General features: G+C 38.5%; 1 protein-coding gene across 4 annotated transcripts in view; it reads left to right on the top strand.

Annotated features, from left to right (window-relative positions):
- Window positions 1–18,738, top strand: part of CRIM1 (cysteine rich transmembrane BMP regulator 1) — a 197,108-nt gene that overhangs the window by 38,470 nt on the left and 139,900 nt on the right. For 3 of the 4 annotated variants that reach the window (XM_033176052.1, XM_033176055.1, XM_033176054.1), the window contains exon 2: window positions 2,856–3,029. The exons of the other annotated variant lie outside the window; for it this stretch is intronic. In XM_033176052.1, the coding sequence (XP_033031943.1) occupies window positions 2,856–3,029 (174 nt within the window). The remainder of the gene's footprint in view (window positions 1–2,855; window positions 3,030–18,738) is intronic. 4 annotated transcript variants of the gene reach the window in all.

The raw sequence follows: 18,738 nt of genomic DNA, 5'->3' as shown, positions 1-18,738 counted from the left end.
TGGTGTCTTCAGGGAGTTCCAATTAGAATGGTGGGAAGGGATGTTTACTGTGGAAAAAATTCTGCAGTAGAATCAACTCAGTAACTGCACGTATTTATAAGAACAGTAATAAAGGTTTCCTCTTAAAACTATGAAGGAAAGGAGGACAGATAGAGTTTTTCAGTAGCTCAAATGTTACTTGAATTTCTTACAAGTTCTTTTAATTCCTAGGGCTAAACTGTCTTTCAGTTAGAAATTTGCATATGTAGTTACAAAAATTCCTCCATGGCAAATCTGACTGAACTATAGTAAAATGCTAGTATTACTGGCATGTTAACAGTTCAACAGATAAGCAATCACTTGGATGCACATTTTATTATAACTGAAGACAAATATCACCTTCTTTTCTATGTTGAATTTTTTCAATATGGTATTCTTTTTCTGATTTTCCTTTCAGAGTACTTTACTAATTTCATTGTTGTCTTGAAGATAGGAATGTACCTTTGTGTGTATATGTTATATGTGTGTGTGTGTGTGTATTGCTTCTCTCTCTCTCCCCTCCTCTCTCTCTGTCTGTCTCTCTGTCTCTCCCTCTCTCTCTCTCTCTGTCTAGGACCAAATATAGGCTAAATAGGAGAACAAATTTTAAAACATAAATTGTGTGTTGGTATAAACTTCACATCCGAAAGATAATCATTTTACTAAAAGCTGAGGCTTTGATCAAATAAGTGAGCCTGATCTCCTGAAATCAAAACACAGAGATTTTCTATTCTCCCTTTTCAAAGGACCGCCCTGAAGCTCTTTATGTAGTAAATGACATTCTTGTAAAGACCTCTTGATGAGAAAATTATTTATTTCAGTCCGGGAGAGCACACTTTTGTCTCACTTATGTGCTGAGCAGTGATGCCAGCAATAAAAGCTAACCCTATAAAAATCAGAGTCATTCGTTTGTACTTTTTTTTTTTTTTTTTTTTTTTTTGAGATGGAGTTTCACTTTGTTGCCCAGGCTGGAGTGCAGTGGCGCGATCTTGGCTCGCTACAACCTCCGCTTCTCTGTTTCAAACAACTCTCCTGCTTCAGCCTGCTGAGTAGCAGGGACCACAGGCGCGCACCACCACATCCAGCTAATTTTTGTATTTTTAATGGAGATGGGGTTTCATCATGTTGGCCAGGCTGTTCTCAGGTGATCTGCCCGCCTCGGCTTCCCAAAATGCAGGGATTACAGGCATGAGCCACCAATCTCAGCCAAAAACAGATTCTTAAGATGGCATTTATACCTGCCTTAGTTTGAGCAAGAGGTTTAAGGTTTCTGAAATTCAAGTACTTTAAAAAATTCTCTTCAGATATGCTTATCAGAAACATGTTTACTATGTAACAGGCAGTACCCATTTCACGTGGGTAAAGTATCTGTTAAAGATAATGTTAAGTGTGGGAAAAACCCATGTAATGGCCCAAGGATTCATAGAAAGATAGTCTAATTTCTTATAAGAGATGTTTCAACTATGAGGAATATTAAGAATTGAGCCTGCATATGATTCTGTCATATTCATTGCATTTTTTTGGAGCTGAGCCATGATAGCTGTTTTTAAAATGTACTTTATTGTGGTCTGCTCCATTCCCTGATCAGAACCTGATTTGGTCTCAGCCTCAGTATTCAGTTACCTCAGCCTGTCACTGAGCTGCAGGCCTTTAGTTTTGTTGTTGTTTCTGACTTTGGATTGGCAGTGATGGATACTACCAGTCTGTCCCCAAATGCATTAGAGGGGATCCCCTCCACTGTAACTCTTGGTGGTGTCTGATTTTTGATGTTGATTATTAGCTGCCTTAATGTAGTAAGTTGAAGAGCTGTTTTAAATCTGAAGTCGGTCCCTACCAATAGAGTAAAAAATCAGCTTTTTAAAGAGTGTCTCACTCAGTTTCCCTGGCTGGAATGCAGTGGGGTGATCAACCTCCTGGGCAAGTGATCCTCTCACCTCAAACTCCTGAGTGCTGGGACCACAGGCATGCACCACCATGCCCAGCTAGTTTTTTTTTATTTTTGTAGAGACTGGGTCTCACTGTGTTGCCCAGGCTGGTCATGAATTTCTGGGCTCAAGTAATCCCCCCGCCTTGGTCTCTGAAAATGTTGGGATTACAGGCATGAGCCACTGTGCCTGGCCAAAACAGAACTTTTTAAAAAATAATTTTGTAGATTGACAAATGTGACTCTTGTATTGAACATGAAAAAACCCAGGAATCTTTATTTGATATTAAACATTTTTTTTTTTTTTTTTTTTTTTTTTTTTGAGGCGGAGTCTCGCTCTGTCGCCCGGACTGGAGTGCAGTGGCCAGATCTCAGCTCACTGCAAGCTCCGCCTCCCAGGTTTACGCCATTCTCCTGCCTCAGCCTCCCGAGTAGCTGGGACTACAGGCGCCCGCCACCTCGCCCGGCTAGTTTTTGTATTTTTAGTAGAGACGGGGTTTCACCGTGTTAACCAGGATGGTCTCGATCTCCTGACCTCGTGATCCGCCCGTCTCGGCCTCCCAAAGTGCTGGGATTACAGGCTTGAGCCACCGTGCCCGGCCGATATTAAACATTTTTAAAGGCATCTCAATTGTTGTTGTAATAACACATAAGAGAAGTAGTGTTTTTTTGTTTCAAACCTTTGTGCATATAGCTATTTAATGCCTACGTGTATGGCTATTATTTCAGTTTTCTCAGTTATTACGAAGAGATTGGGTTTCATTCATTTGTAAAGTTTCAGCCAGACTGCTTTTCACAAATTGATTTGTCAAAATTGAATGTTAATCTTGACATCCCAGTGCATTTTTGCCCTCAAACAGGCCTTTGAATGAAGCTGCAAACACACATTATCTGGTTGTTAATTGTTTTACAGATGAGAACTGGACTGATGACCAACTGCTTGGTTTTAAACCATGCAATGAAAACCTTATTGCTGGCTGCAATATAATCAATGGGAAATGTGAATGTAACACCATTCGAACCTGCAGCAATCCCTTTGAATTTCCAAGTCAGGATATGTGCCTTTCAGCTTTAAAGAGAATTGAAGGTAAGCATTAATTTTTGTTAACCATCCGGTCGTAAGCCTTACCATTATGTAACTCTGAGTAGTAATAGTATTTGAGCTTGAAAAGGCAAAGAGAAGTTTACAGAGAGTGGTAGTCTGTCTAATCCCAACTAAGATGCATAAAGTTTACCAGGTGCTGATGTGATGTGTGTGTTTCCAAGACGCTATGGAATGGCGGTGCTGTAGTGGTGTGAGTGGGGCCCTCTGTGTCAGCCCTCCTAGGCCACCTGTGCATAATGGATGATTTCACAAGTGGTGTGCTTGAGATCAGCATCTGTTGTCTCCAGGTCCATTCTGTTTGATTTACTGTAGGATGACGCTCCATGAGGAGAGTCTGCTAATTAGAAATGTGGCTCATCTGGCTTGAAAGAGTTATCTCTTTAGCAGAAATGGGAGAGTTATGCAGTGATGATTGAAGGCTTAGGTTGGTTTTACTGGAGGGCAGGAATCACATAGGGCGTGGAGGGATCATTAGGCACTTCACCTCTGGAGAAAAGTCAGAAATTGCATTCAAGTAACAAGAAAATTATACTGATATGGCCCATAACTTTTGTACATTCATACATACAACTGAGAAAAAACTTCAAGAAATTGAAAATATGACTCATCACCACAGTAATCTCCTGTGGAGTACCCAGAGCTTGGTGGCATGGCTCATAGCCAGAATTCAGAAGGAGTAAAGCCTGGGTTTGGGTCTCAGTTCTGCCGCTGAGCAGCATTAAACTCTCGTAGCCCCTAGTTTCTTCTTGAGGGAAAAAGATGCTGAAAGAGACATTCTTAAATATACCTCCTATCTCTAAAATGATGTCATTGTAAGATGGAATGCTTGGTAATCTAATACCAAGGATTCTTAAAGTCCAAAAAATCAAGCTTATAAGGGCAGTAAAGCAGGACTGAAGTTTTGGAAATATACTTAGTTTCCAAGTTATAATAAATGGTAAGGAAGAAGAAATTTGCAGTAGCCTACAAAATAACATTTCTCTTTGTATTTACCAGTGCTCCTGAGTCATTAGAAAAGAATAGAATAGAAAACAATAGAAATAACATTTGCGAATTGCAGAGGATCCTAGAGAACATTTAGTCCAGTCCTTGAACTTGAACATTGGGAAACTGAGCTTCCACGCATTTGATGAGTATCAGTGCTAGTACTAACCACACCAAGTATTTTTCCTGTCACATCATGACTTAAACAATACCATTGGTTACCTAACTCATTTCTGTTGTTCAGTTGCCCTTTGCTCCCCACACCCATTGCCTGCCATAAAAGAGTATTTTGCCAACTTCAGTATGTAAACATTTAGGGATATAGATGATGTGGTCACATGTCCGTTTACATAGTTAATAATTTAACTGTGCATACACATTTAAACTCATGTAAAGTCATACAGCAATTTAGAATTATTACTTTTTGCCATTCTTACATTTTTAGGAAACTGTCCTGAATGGTGAATGCCTCACCATTGCTATCATTATCTCTACTCAGGCCCCCTTCCAGGTCATTTAATGCCCTGCTCCTGAACATGCCCTCTTCACTGCCACCTAAGTTGTTTGAGATGCAGCAGATTTTGAATCTAAGGATGATGCTATCACAGGAAGTTTTGTCCCAAAACCCAGTATCTCTTCACATAAAATTAGGACAGTTGCATTCGCAATTAGTTAGGCGTGTATTTATGATCTTTGCAATGTGGAGATTAACTTTATTGATTTTTTAAAGTGATTCTAAAAAGGGTGTTTGTGAGATCCAGCATTTCCAATTTTGAGATCATTCCCACAGGAATAATTACTGTATCTGATTGAATTTCTTTACCTGTTATTTTCCAACTTACTATTTCAGATGGCTTCTATGTTATCCAAATGTGGAATTAGTTGAGGTCATTTAAGGTTAATGTATCTTCTACAAACAGTGCTTTGTTATTCAAAATAAAGCACCAGGCAGTATGTAAGATCTTGTGAGAAATCAGGATTAGGGGATTTCCCTTTTCTGAGAAGGAATTTTGAAGGAAAAAGTGTACTTATATTCAGGTATATATTGTATATGAAAGAATTAGTGATAAAATCATACTTAATAAATATTCACGTCATTAATAGTGACAGAGACTTGGAATGCTATAGGACCTCAGTGCCAAGAAACTATGATTTTGAATTGCATGATAAGGTATCATGGAGGGTAGAGTCTAAAGAGTTTAGAATAGTGATGATGATGGATTTCAGGAGTGAGGTCAACATAGACGAAAGAAGAAAATGTGGAAGTGGGAATCTGCATGACTTACATGGAACACACTAAGGAAACTGGTCTGAAAGAGCAGAGTTTTATGTTGGTGGACAATAGGAAATAAAGGTTCGAGGCAGGATAGGACTAGATTATGAAATGTCTTAAACATTCTGCAACAAGCTTAAGCCAGGTAATATGAGCAATCAGAGATCATTGTGGGTTTATGAACAGACAGAATCAGAAAGAAGATGATGAAGTCAACATCAGGCAGACTTTGGTTGTGGTGGAATGCAAAATGAATTAGCAGAGGGAAATAATGGCAGTCAAGAGGCTCATTGGAGAGCTTTTCAGCTGTTTAGATGTGTTACCACAAGAAACTGGACTAGAGTGGCAGCAGGAAAACAGCAAAGAAGAGATGGATATATGCACCATTTTGATGGAAGAACCTACGGTGTCTGCTAGCAGGAAGGGGAAGGATGAAAATTACACAAAATGAAAATTACACAGGTTAGATTCTAGGGTTTCTAACCTGAAATAGTAGAATGATAGTGCAAGTTATAGACGTAGGAAGACTTGAGGAGTCTCGTAATAAAATGGTAATGAAAATAGGGGTAATTGTTTTAGGGGAATGTAGGGTCAAGAAGAGCTTAAGAAAATACAGGAGATACTACAGCATGTTTGGATGAAGACCAGAATGATCTAGTAAGAAGGAAAAGCCAATAATGTAAGAAGGGCCATTGCAGGAGCAAAGACTTTGAGGAATAAGGAGAATAAAATTGTTTCTGTTTCTCAGGGGAGTATAAAACAAGGTCATCATCTGACATTGAGATGGAAGAAAGAGTGTGGAAAATCAAAGAGAAAGAGGAAAATGTAAACAGATATCTTTAAAGGAAAGGACAAATGAATTAACTGGGGAAATGTAGTAGGGTTACCTGCTGGTGCTGACAGCTTACTCGAGGTTAGTGGTTATGCTTTTGAAGAGAGGCCAGCCAGCACAGTTGTGTGATTTTCTCTAGTTCTGATGTAGGTGTGCAGTGTAGGTAAGAGAGGTAGCAGGTTGGGTATTTTCCTGACCATTCTGATAGAAAGAGAGAGAGGGAGTCATGGGGATTGAGAATTATATAAGAGAGCTTTATGGTGATTGACCATGTAACCTATACTGAGAAGGAGACATAATCAAGGAGTCAGTAATATGGAGAGTAGTGGGGAGGTTCTAGTGGGATTGAAGAATTACTGGAGTGAGATAGCTAAGGAAGTAAGTAGAAATGAATACTTGAAGACAAAGTTATTATTGGTTGTAATGAGGATTAGAAGTTACCATGGATGATGTAGTTGATTGAAGAGGGGTGAAGAACATCACTAGGGGTGGGAGGTCAGGTAGGTGAGTCAGGATGAAGTGCCTCTACCAATGATGAAGATGCCAAGGAATAGTAGCAGGGAAGAGATATGGAGCCAGAAGTTTTGCAGGTAAATGCCACACCTCTGTGTGGCTGGTGATATCTAATTGCATATGCTTCAAGTGGACAAAGTTTTATTTTTTAAAGGGGAAAAGGAAGAATGATCAGAAAGTAGCAGTGAGAACAAAGAGGATACCTGTGCCCCTGCCAGGATTTATGGAATGTGAGAGATAAAGCCATTCCCATTTGAGAAGACTTCAAGGGAAAAAGAGTAGTCAGATACTACCTAGGTTTCAGTTTACGTAAGAAGGTGAAGGGAACATCCAGAGGGAAGAATAAGGGCAGAAAGGATTTTGTTGATAAGCTCTAGAAGGCACAGAATGGGATTTGGGAGGGAGGCTTGTGCAGGGCATGGGTGATTTTGCAAAGCCAAGAGGGGGTAAGATGCAATGATGATGATGGATGACCTGGTGAATTTAGACTTGCTCCCGAATCTCTTACAGGAAGGTGAATAGTCTAGTTAAAGCCTCATTTTGGGGACTGTTCTTTGAGTAGTTTATAGTATTAAGGTGTGCAGTGGTGGGCATAGGGCAAGAAGAATTGTATTCTTGGCAGAGCATAATGAGAAAACATGGGTCTCCATTTCTGTGTTTTTGGTGGTTATGCTGAAAATGAATTTGGAATGTTGCTATAACATTTTTTAAAACGTGTGGAAGTTATTGCAGGGCATTTCAATATTATAGACTTATGGAGAATACTGGAAATTTCTGGGTATTGAAAAAGTTCCTGTGTATTACTTATGTTTGTTTAAAAGGAGTTGGTCCTGGATTTTACTCAGTTTTCTAAAATACTTGGAACATATCGCCATAAAATCAGTTTGTCAAAAATATAAAGGAAAAAGGATACTGGGTAGCAGTCAGCCATGGCTTTGTGCAGAAGAGTTTGTCAGAGTGATCTGTATTTTCTAAGGAAGAAGTCTGATAAAGGGAATGACCTGCAAGTCATCCCACCTTGATCTTAACAAAGTTTATACTTCTGTGCCTTACTGCCTATTCATCAGTGATTTGGTATATGTTAGACTGAGCACCACAAAAGTGAAATTAGTGCACCATGGGCACATCAGTTTGATGCAGTAGTAAAAGCAGTGCCAGCCTCTGCAGCTGCCACAGGGGTGTTCTAGGGGTCTCTCTGGGCTCAGTGATCATAAGTAATGTCAGTACCAAAGGTTTCCATGATGCAGTGAATAAGTTGAACTTTTAAGTTTGCCTATAATTCCAAGTTAGGTACATAGCTTTTTAAAAAATTATTGTAATTCAGTGATCATAATTCAAGAACTAATCAGAAATATGAAACCAGGCCACATTCGGTTAAGAATATAAAACACACTGGAAATCATTCATGTGTTCATTTCATCCAGCAAGTATTTATGAAATGCCAGATACATATGCGGCACTGTTACAGTTGCTGAGGATACAGCTCTCATGGAGCTTAATTCCAAAGGGGGACTTTGACTGAAGTCCTGCCACCGGAACTGTAGCATGGAGACACTTTCAGCTGTAGCAAGAAACCTGCTGCCATCCCCTAAGTACAGGGAAGACAGAGGCTCCCAGCTCTGTGCCCACCCACATTTTTATACAGGGCTGAAGGTCCATGGAGACCCTGGGAGTCATGCACTAAGGGTGTCTCCTGGGTTTCTCAAACTTGAGAGAACCTGATGGTCACACAGGCAATAAATACATAAATAAACAAGAAAATAGCATATGGTATGATAAAAGCTTTGGAAAACAATAACCAGTATGCTGTGATAGAGAATTACTTGGAAATTTCGTTTATTCAGGGGTGTCGGGGGCATATTCTATGAAGGAAGGGCAGTTCAAACTGAAATCTCAATGCCCAAAGGAGTTTGCCTTATAATGACCTGAGGAGAGAGAATTCCATATGGATGGAACAGCAACTGCAAAAGCTGTAAGGAGAGAACAAGCTTGGTGTGTTGAAGGACTAGCAAGAAGAAACAGTGCGACCAGAATGGAGGGAGGGAAGAAGGGAAGGCCAGACCACGTGAGCCCTTGTAGATGATGGTGAGGTGTATGGATTTTGTGATGAGTACACAGGAAAGCCATTAAAGGACTGTGAGCCAAGGTTTGACGTGATTTGTCTTTTAAAAGATGAATATGGTGGAAAAGGAGACTGGTTGGGGTAGGGAGATGCAAGAGTATGAACAGAGCTGGCTGGTAGGAGTTCTTTCAGTAGTTCATGTAAGAGACAATGGGGACTCATACCTGAGAGTTGGAGATGAAGAGAAATAGTGGATTCGAGGTATCATTGGAAATAGAATTAGCAGAAGTTGTTGATACGGATGTTGAGGGAAAGAGAAATCAAAGAGTACTCTTAGATGTGGAGTTGAAGCAAATTGTAGTGCCCTTTACTATTGGGAGGAGCAGATTTAGGAAGGACTCAAGAGTTTTGTTTTGGGCAAATTATATTTGACATCCACATAGACCTATTAGTCACAAGGAATTTTTAAATGTAATTCAGTAACTCATTAAGTAGAATTCATACATACATACTCTGTAGTGTATAATTACAAAGAGATATCCATGAGAAAAGCCGGATCTCTCCACAAAAAGGTATAACCTCATTGGGAGTTTGTATAGAAAAGTAAAAATAACCTACTTTGCAGTGATCTATCACCAAGCAGAAACTGGCTGAAGGGGTGTCTGTGTTATCCATAAAATGTGTTTTCATAATTGCTGCATCACACATCACATTGGTTAGACTGATGTAGAATATGTGGAACCTAGTCCTGCTTGCACAATGAACATTTTGCAAAAGGAGGAAGACACTTAGGGCTTTAGATAATTCTCCTTTGTTTTAACTGAAGACGTTTGGAGACTGCTGAATGGTTTATCCTTTTTGGCTGTTGTGAATTATTTTCTCTAACTATAGAGAAAAAAATGGGCAATCAAAAATTGGCATGTTATACTATACATCATTGTTTTATATTGAGTGGACAAATAAGAACTGTGCCGCATTCATAAGATGGATAAATCAAGGAAGGTTTTGTGAAGGAACTAGGAATTGAGTCCAACTCTGAGAAATTTGTTGATTGGCTCAACAGAAGGGAAGGAGAGTTTAAGAGCAGCCTTGGATAGAAAAGAGAGGACAGACAGACAGATACAGATAGGAAGATATTAAGGAGGTGGAGTCAGTGGGCTTCAGTGGCTGATTGACTTTAGGGGATGAAGAAAGGGAAGACTTCCAGATTTGGGGAGGATGATTATCAAGATGAATGCTGGAGAGGAGGTGGTCAGGATAGATTTTGGGAAGATGATGATGAGGATATATTGTGGTGTCATTTATTAGAATGTGAAATACAAGGAGAGCAGCTTTGTGGGAGGTTGCATGAGGTAGATACTCGATTTGTTTGGTTATATTTGAGGTATCTATGGAGAATAAAGGGGAGGATGAGGGTTACAGGTCTGGAACTCGGAGAGATCTGAGCTGGAGATAAGGATTTATGAGTCACCCTCTGAGGGAGATTGTGGTGTCTAATGACTTTTGAGTAATAAATGATGTGAGGAGTATGACCTTTTTCAGGAAGATTAATGTGACAGTAATATGCATAATGGAGGAAAAAAGTGACTGGCAGTGTTAACACACCAAGAGTGAGATAAAAGGACGCCGTGCAGTGAAGCTGGTGCAGGAAGTGACTCCTCTGAGGACTGCTACTGTTAGCCAAGTGAAAGTCTAAAACACAATTGCCAGCGCCCATGATATTCAGATGTATAAAATGGAATATATTATTTTAATTAATTGTTCATTGATTGGTTGACTAATTTGTACTCCCTTGTTCAAAAAAGCCTTTAAAAGTATTTGACTATAGTAGAGCTGGTCAGATCCACACCTGGGATTAGAGCTAGTTTAGAGTAGAAGCACTGAAATGATTAAGTAATTGGATAGAGAGGTCAAGAAACAGGATTATAGTCATAGACTCTTTCAGTCCAGAAGGTACTCAGCGTTCTCAAAAGTACCTTCTGAGGCTGCCGCTTTCGTTTTAGAGCTGCTTTAATTGTTGATTCATTCATGCATTTATTCATGTATTCATTCAAAAAGAACGTATTGAGCACATTCCATGTGCCACTACTCCTCAGATTCACCAGTGCAAATTGACTTTGCTTTTACCTGAGGACTGTTTTCTAAAGGACCTAAATTGCAATGCATTTTCGATACACTATGGGAGCCTGCTTTGTTTTTTTGATTTTATATTTTGATTTTATATAGTATGGCTATGTTCTCTGAAATGAAACTAATTTTTACACAAAGACTTCTGTTTTATAGCCTTTTTTTCTTTTCGTTTTTAAAAGCCTAGATAACAGTTGCCTCAGATCATTAACTTAATTATCCTGTACTCTAAATTTACTATTTCAGTGCTACCTAAGGAAATGGTAATATCATGAGTTTCTTATTCCATTTTTAGTTTTTTACATTTCACTTATTTCACAATTTTTTTTCTTTACACAAGTAAAGTGTACGTGCTAAATTTTTTTCTCGATTGTTACCTTGTCGTTGGTCTAGAGGCTATAGTACAACCCTGTGCTGTGTGTGGCCTAATAAAATGTTGTAAATCTTATGTCATCTGTAATGTTTGTCAGTAAACAAATCTTTAGTATTTAGAAAGAAATACTATACCATATTTTTATTTATATAACTTTTTTTTCTCAAAAGCATTTTGGTTTTTTTTTAATGTGCGTGGGGTAAAATGCTCACACAAAACACACAAGTGAATGTGATCTAGTGGAGCTGGGAGTATTAGCATTCATGCCGCCTTTGAGATAGTGCACCAGAATTTCCTCTTAACGTTCCTGCCACTAGAACCACTTCATGGAGACACTTTTCAGCTGTAGCAAGAAGCCTGCTGCCATTGCATAAGTACAGGGAAGATAGAGGCTCCCAGCTCTGCCCCTACCCACATTCCCATACGGAGCTGAAGGTCCATGGGAAGCCTGGGCATCATGCACTGAGGGTGTCTCCTAGGTTTCTCAAACTTGTGAGAGCTTGATGGTCACACAGAGAGCTTGCTTAACTAGGACTAGACTAGGGCTAGGGAAATCTGCATTTCCAGCAAGCCCCAGGAGAAGCTGTTACTGCCCATTTTCACCACAGTTTGAGTAGAAAAGTTATAGAATGTTTGTGTGAATCGACTTCGCTGCACAGAGAAATGGATTTGTTGTGCTGATTTCAGAGAACATCGTGTCTTCAAGTAGTCACTGGACCTAATTTTGATTTCCATTATTTCATTCATTGTTTTTTAGAAAAGCGTATCTTATACATTGCTTTGCTTCAAATGTTAATGGTATGGTTTCATTATGCAATTAAATTTTTTTTTCTCAAGTAAATGTTAAAAATGAAATACTTCATATTATACAGGACCACATGATAAGAGACAAAACAAATCCTGGGACTCAGATGCCAAAAAAATCATTTGCTTTTAATAGAGTTGATCCTTTACATAGGTTTACCCATTTGGTCTTTGCTAAACTTTACAAATATATCTAAAACTTTATGTCTATGGATTTTTTTTGGCAATTAAATTGATATCCTATATGGCATTAAATGCCATTATTTCAAAGTATTTCCTAATATGTTATTGACTGTAGTAGAAATAATCATTAATTCACAGAATCAGATACACTAAAAATTAAATTATATGTTCTCCAAAAATATAATTGCTGTTTACTATAAGACTATTATATAGCAGAGTTAAACTAATAAGACAGTTGTTACAAATGATCACCACTGTAATTGTTCCATTGGAGGGAGGATGGAAATGGGTAGGTTGTGTACATTTTATAAGGTTTATGAAGTGTAAGGGAAAGGATTTTGGGGAAAGCTGTTGGCCTTTCCAAACGGCTGTTAATATACTCATTGATAGTAGAATATATGACCTTAGATGGCGCTTGGGAAGCTAAAGGAAAAATCAGCTGGGACCTTGATGATAATGAGGTCCCTGACCCACCCGGAAGGTGAGGTTAAATGTGTTTTCCTCTGGTCAAGGGAAGGGAATTCCAGATCCTTTGCTCATGTCAGGAAGAGCCTTTGTGGGGGCCAGGACTTAGTGTTTTAAACTTGATTAAGTCTTATTAGTATAACTATGCTAATATTTGACCCCCCTCCCCCAAAAAAACAAAGGAAACCTCTCAAACTCTGATTCTTATTTATCCTGAAACCAAGCATTCTGTATTGCAAGGACCATGCCTTCTTTGCTTCAGGACTTTCTTGTATACAGATTCCTAAATTTTAAGTTACTCAGCTGCTTCATTAAACTTACTCATGATAGATTCTAGTTTTCTTAGGCTAGTTACATCTGAAAGTGATACTATGCTTGTGAATGTATTGCTTTAGCTCATATAAATTGTGTAAAAAGTTTATTTTAGGGGAATCCAGTTAACACTGCTTATCAAGTTTAGAAAAACTAAGTCCTGGTCCCCACAAAGGTTTTTCCTGACATGAGCACAGGATCTGGAATTCCCTTCCCTTGACCAAAGGAAAACACATTTAACCTCACCTTCCGGGTGGGTCAGGGATCTCATTATCATCAAGGTCCCAGCTGATTTTTCCTTTAGCTTCCCAAGTACCATCAAAGGTACTTGTTTATAAGGTAGTAAGACCGTTATGCAACTTTAAATCTTATCACACTCTGTTTGTAAAGACACAAATTGACAATATTCTTTATCTTTTCTTTTTTGGAGTATATATACATAAGCACACGCACATACACATATTCGTGTGTATGTATATGTATATCTGTAAACGTAGATATATAAAGTGACTTTAAAATGTAAGTACATGTGTTTCATTTTAAATTCTAGCAATGTCATTGGGAAAGAAAGTGTAGACAAAGTGACATATTTTTGTAAGTAGTATACTTTTATTTCCATTGACAGTTAAATCAATGTTTAAAACTTTTTTGTTATAGATACAAATTTTGGGAAGAATTGTCCTTAGAAACATGTTTTAAGTCATTGTTTTGATGTCTTGATAACTGGTACCAGGAAAATAAAAAAGGTTACCAAAAGGCAGAAACCAGTTTCAAATTATCTGGGAAATAAAAACAGGAAACTCAGGGAACTTGGCCTGAGACCAGTTGGAGAGGAGCAGTTGTTGATTGAATAATTATACCTGCATTTTAACTGTTGGAAGTCATACAGTGACCTTCTGGTTGTTGAGATTTCTTTGCCCATCAAAAAAAAAAAAGTCATGCTTAAACATTTTATATCCAGTTACCAACAGGAGTGTAAAGGAGCCTTTTTATTCCTACACATTAGGTTACAAAAAGGATTGGTACAAAAAACAAATTTTCCAGTTGACATTTAGAGTGATACTTTCTATACAGTCATCTATAAACAGCATAATAATTTCTATACCTCTCATTCATGGATTTTTTTTCACCTTTTTATTTGCTTTAACTCTTAACTCTGAGCTTTGAAGCCATCTCTTCTGTCCAAAGATGTGCCTAGTTCAAGCACTTTTCTGTCCTCTTCCCATACCTAATCCCAGGTTGGTTAAAGGCACACCGAAAGTTGTAGGTGAGCAGGTGTTGCTACATCTGGGCTTTATTTCAGGATTAACTAGAATGTACTTACTATATGTTTTTAAAAGAGACTTAATATTACAAGGACAAAACAACCTGACACTTTGAGCCAGATAAATGGTGTTCTCGAGGGCCATGCCTAAAACTCCACCTACCCGGGATGCTTAAAAAATGGTGGTCTAATGACTGACCTTAGCAGGGTGACATGTTCACTGCTGGGTAGCCCTGAGCACTCCCGCGCGTGTTTGTGGTTTCTGACTTGGCTGTAGGTGACCTCTCTGTTTTTCCCAGGGCTCGGCATGTGCTCTGTAACACAGAGCTGCTGAGTTGTTGCTTTGCCCAGCTGTGTCCGGCTAAGCCCTGGCCCCCACAAAGGTTTTTCCTGACATGAGAAAGGATCTGGAATCCCAGCCCAGGAGGCCTTCTGAGCTGCTGGCAAAGGCTGCTGTGAGTGGAGACCCCTCCCCATGGCAGGGCTCCCTTCCCTCTAAGGGGAGCTGGAGCTGTCCCTTCTGTGTCCACAGGGGTTCTCCGCCTCCTGCAGAGCAGAGCTGCAGCCCCAAGCTTGTCTCCATCAACCAGAGGGTTTGCATAAGCAGGAGCTGTCAGGCAATTAAAACCTCGTTAGTTAGTATAATTAGTATTCCAAGACCACGATCTGGGATTGTGGACAACTCAACCAAGCTGCACAGTTTATGTCCTGCTTATGAAAAATAAAAAAAAGTCTGTGCAATCTGTGCAAGGGAAGTTCAAGAAAGAATTTGGGAGCATAACCACTTTAGCATAAACTCACAGACAGTCAAAAAGTGATCATTTCAAATGTTCTTATAATTTTATCACTATAGGTAAGGAACCTCTATTAGACACTGTGTTTTTTTGTACTCATCTGTCTTGCCAGTATTATGTATTTACTAGCATCTTGATTAAGAGATACTCAGAGGGAAAAAAAGCTCCTTTAAATAAAGAGGGTTTTAATTAAAAAAAGAAGAAGAAAAAAAAAAATCTTTGCTAATGGGAGGAAGCAGGGCTGAACGCATACCATCATACATAAAAATATACCTGTAAGCAAAGTTCTACTTTCCTCCAGTTCTTGTTGAAGATTAATAAAGCTAACCTGACATGAAAATTGTAAAGGTTGCCAAATTTGTCTTTTTCCATCTGTGCCCTCCCTATTCTATTCTTTTAGTTTTTTTCCACCTCAGAAGCCCAGCATCATTTTTCTCTCGTTTCTACCAGTAACTATAATCTAGGAAAAAATTTAAATTGTTTACCCTTTTTGATTGGTTGTACCCCAGAGTGTTACCTCTGCCAGCATCCCCACATTTTAATCCTAATTGTGAAATTCCTATTGAATTCAGTCCAGAAGGAAGGAGCAGGGATTTCTACTATCAATAATACACCTTCCTGACTGAGCCCTGCTCACTTGGGGAGGATGGTCCTGGGGCTGGTCCACTGCATGGGGTCATTTGAGATGAATATGGAAAGGACCTCGCCCTAGGAAGTCTAGTGGGAGAGATCAGATACACAAGGAGTTATAATGAGGGCAGAGCAGCCATACCCAGTCTGAATAGTGTTATGCCAGGTAGACATTCTGGAAGACATTGATAAATAAGAATCAGAGCTAACTTTAATCAGTTTAAAAGCTACTTTGTGATTTATAGACACGTTTACTTCTAGAATCGGTACTTCTTTGTTCTTTGTGAAATCTATAACTTTCTCAAGAAAGGTATTTAAGAGCACTACAATTAAATATTTGAGTTTTTTTAAAGAAATGTTCTAATAATATAATTTGACTTATTCCCTAGTTCATATTGACCTTCACTAAGCATCGTGTTCTGGGGCATTTGAATATTTGTTTCAAAACCTATGAGCCCTACGTGCCTTCCTGCTTTTGATTCGTGGTTTCTCTTGCTAAGTGTTTTCTGCATCAGGAGGAGGTGACAGCAGTAAGTGGTGCCTATAAAGTTGGAAGAGGGAAGGAATTGACATGAATTAATGTCTGTGTGAGTTTTTAAGGAGCTGGAATGTCCCCCTAAATCGAGGATGTGTTTTTTTTTTTTGTTTCTGGTTGACAACTTCCTAGTTTTCCTACACTTCATTATTCTTTTCTCTGTCACTGGGATTTTTTTTTTTTTCAATTTCCCGAAAAGCAAATGAAGTGCTTTTTCCTTATCAGTGGCCTTTCTTTTCCTGTTCCAATAACAAAAGAACAATACAGGAATTTAATAATGTTAAAAAATGGCTGTGTCTTTTTCTTAATATATCCATTTATTTGTCTGCAGATAAAATCCAAGTTTTATAGACATAGAGGAAAACTGTTTATAAGTAAAATGAGCTACTATTGTATCTTGTCTTTGTCAGGGTTTTCTTTTTTGTCCTTTCACCCAGTTTAGAAAGCAAATTTTTTTTTCTCTTTAAAATGTGTTCCCATGTTCTGTTATTAAAAGGAAAAGTTCTGAAAATAGAAAGATAGGTAAAAACACTGGTTATCCTCTAATAGAAGGACACTTTAAAGATTCCTAGAACACATTCTGATCTTGTTTATGTATCTATATTCTATTACAGACTGTTGTTTAGTGTTCCTGCTGCTTTGGCCAAAAAAATAAAAAGTCCAATCTGCCTCACAGACTTTTTATAAATATCAGAGGTGTGTTTTTGCAACAGTGTACATGAAAAGACACTTGTTTCAGTGTTTTGATGCAGTTTGAGTTCATGGCAGGGTGCATTAAAGTGGCTTCTGCAAGTGTCCTTGAAGCCACATTGAGGAAGGAACTTGGGACTTGCTCCATGGTGGTCCTGTTGTGACCTCAGAGGACCTTGCTTGCTTACTTTTTTAAGGCATGAGACAAATTCTCATATTCTCAGTTGTGTCTGACGCAGATCTGGGTACTAGTCAGGGTTTTAAACTGCCTAAATAATACCTTGCATATAACATCTAAAGTGACATTTATCTCTGTGGTACTAAAAAGAAAATACTGTTCCATTTACATGTTCTTGGTGCCCTTTGGCATTTTGATTGCTGATTACAGTAGGACCTTCAGAATGCTTTCTGATTGAGACCTAACTGATTTCTGTTTCATCTGGAATTTTTCAAATACAATTATTGTGTGGTGTTAACACTTCATTGCAACATGGAACTCCCAAAAATGTTGTATATGTATTCTTTCATGCCTCTCAGCCTGGCTTCATGTCTATCTAAGTACAGGTCTTATTATAATGTTGCCCTTGGGGGTCCTTTTGATATATCAAGAATTAAACCTCTATAGTCAGGAGAGTGCATTCTATATGGATTTATAATAAATAGTCTGTGTTCATATGCATAGGAAATAATGCATTTTCTGAAAAAAATTAAGCATGTCACTTGTATTTTTCTACTTTGTGTGCCAGAAGAACATTGTATACAAATATGTCCCATACGCATGTATGAATTTATATAGCTGTATGTATATAAACACATATACATCCATGATATCATAGGTAATATGTGGAAATAAGTGCAACCATGTGATTATTTTTATCTTATTCTTTCTGTGTGCGTGTGTATGTGTGTATAGAGTTACCTGTGTGCTATTAAATATGACAGTGCTGATAATAGTGTTACATTCTCTGGTTAAGAGTTTCCTGAGAATTTTGGTCTTCCTTAATGGTGCAAATTAGTTATAGACTCTTAACCCGTGAGATACATTCCAGTGGTTTGTTTCTAAGAATTGATGTAATATTATGCACTTTGTAAATAGCTTACAGAGGATAAGCTATGACTCTTCAAATAAATATTATTCAAACTCCTTCCACTTTCATTTCCCTTATCACTATAACAACCGCACCCAACTTTGCAATTAAATTGTGTTGTCTATCTGCTTCCCGCACACTAGTGAAGCTGACCCTATCGAGTTCAAAGGAAATATGAGAGATAAAGTCAAAAACTGTCTTCCTTTTGTTGACATTTCTAGAGCAACAAGTCAGAAAGCTTGTCTCCCTTTAGGTAGATCCGAGCTGCTACGGGTCATGATGAGATGGTATGTCCACTAGTAACTGTGATGACGCCCAGCAGAATTATTTGAAACATTCTCAGTAAATAACCAAGAACTCCAGTAAGCAAAGGGGGAATAGCTGTTAACTTGCAGATTCAGTTCTCTACAAATGGTGGGGCAGAGGAAGGGGGAATACTGAGGACAAAGGTAAGGATCAACATAGAATCTAAGTCACCAAATTTCTGCGTTTAACCCATTCCAGCCCAGCCCAAGTAAAATTGTGTTTTGGAGAAACCTCCATATTTGGCCGTCGAGAGCTCAGCAGTGGGAGTTCTTGGCTGTATTTCACTGCTCTCTTTATTGAAATGTTAGCCACATCTGACAGTTCTGTCACTGTTCAGTTCAGAGGGATTTTTAAATCACATACTAACTTTGATGCTTCATGCATTTGTATTATTTGTGTATCCCTCAATCATATTAACGTTTCTATCGAGATTTTTGCCATATGACTCATAGCAAA

The sequence above is a fragment of the Trachypithecus francoisi genome, unplaced genomic scaffold (genome assembly GCF_009764315.1).
Source record: "Trachypithecus francoisi isolate TF-2019V2 unplaced genomic scaffold, Tfra_2.0 Lachesis_group17, whole genome shotgun sequence".
In the NCBI taxonomy this organism is placed as follows: Eukaryota; Metazoa; Chordata; class Mammalia; order Primates; family Cercopithecidae; genus Trachypithecus; species Trachypithecus francoisi.
Note: the sequence above shows the minus strand (reverse complement) of the source record. Positions and strands in the feature narration are given on the sequence as shown.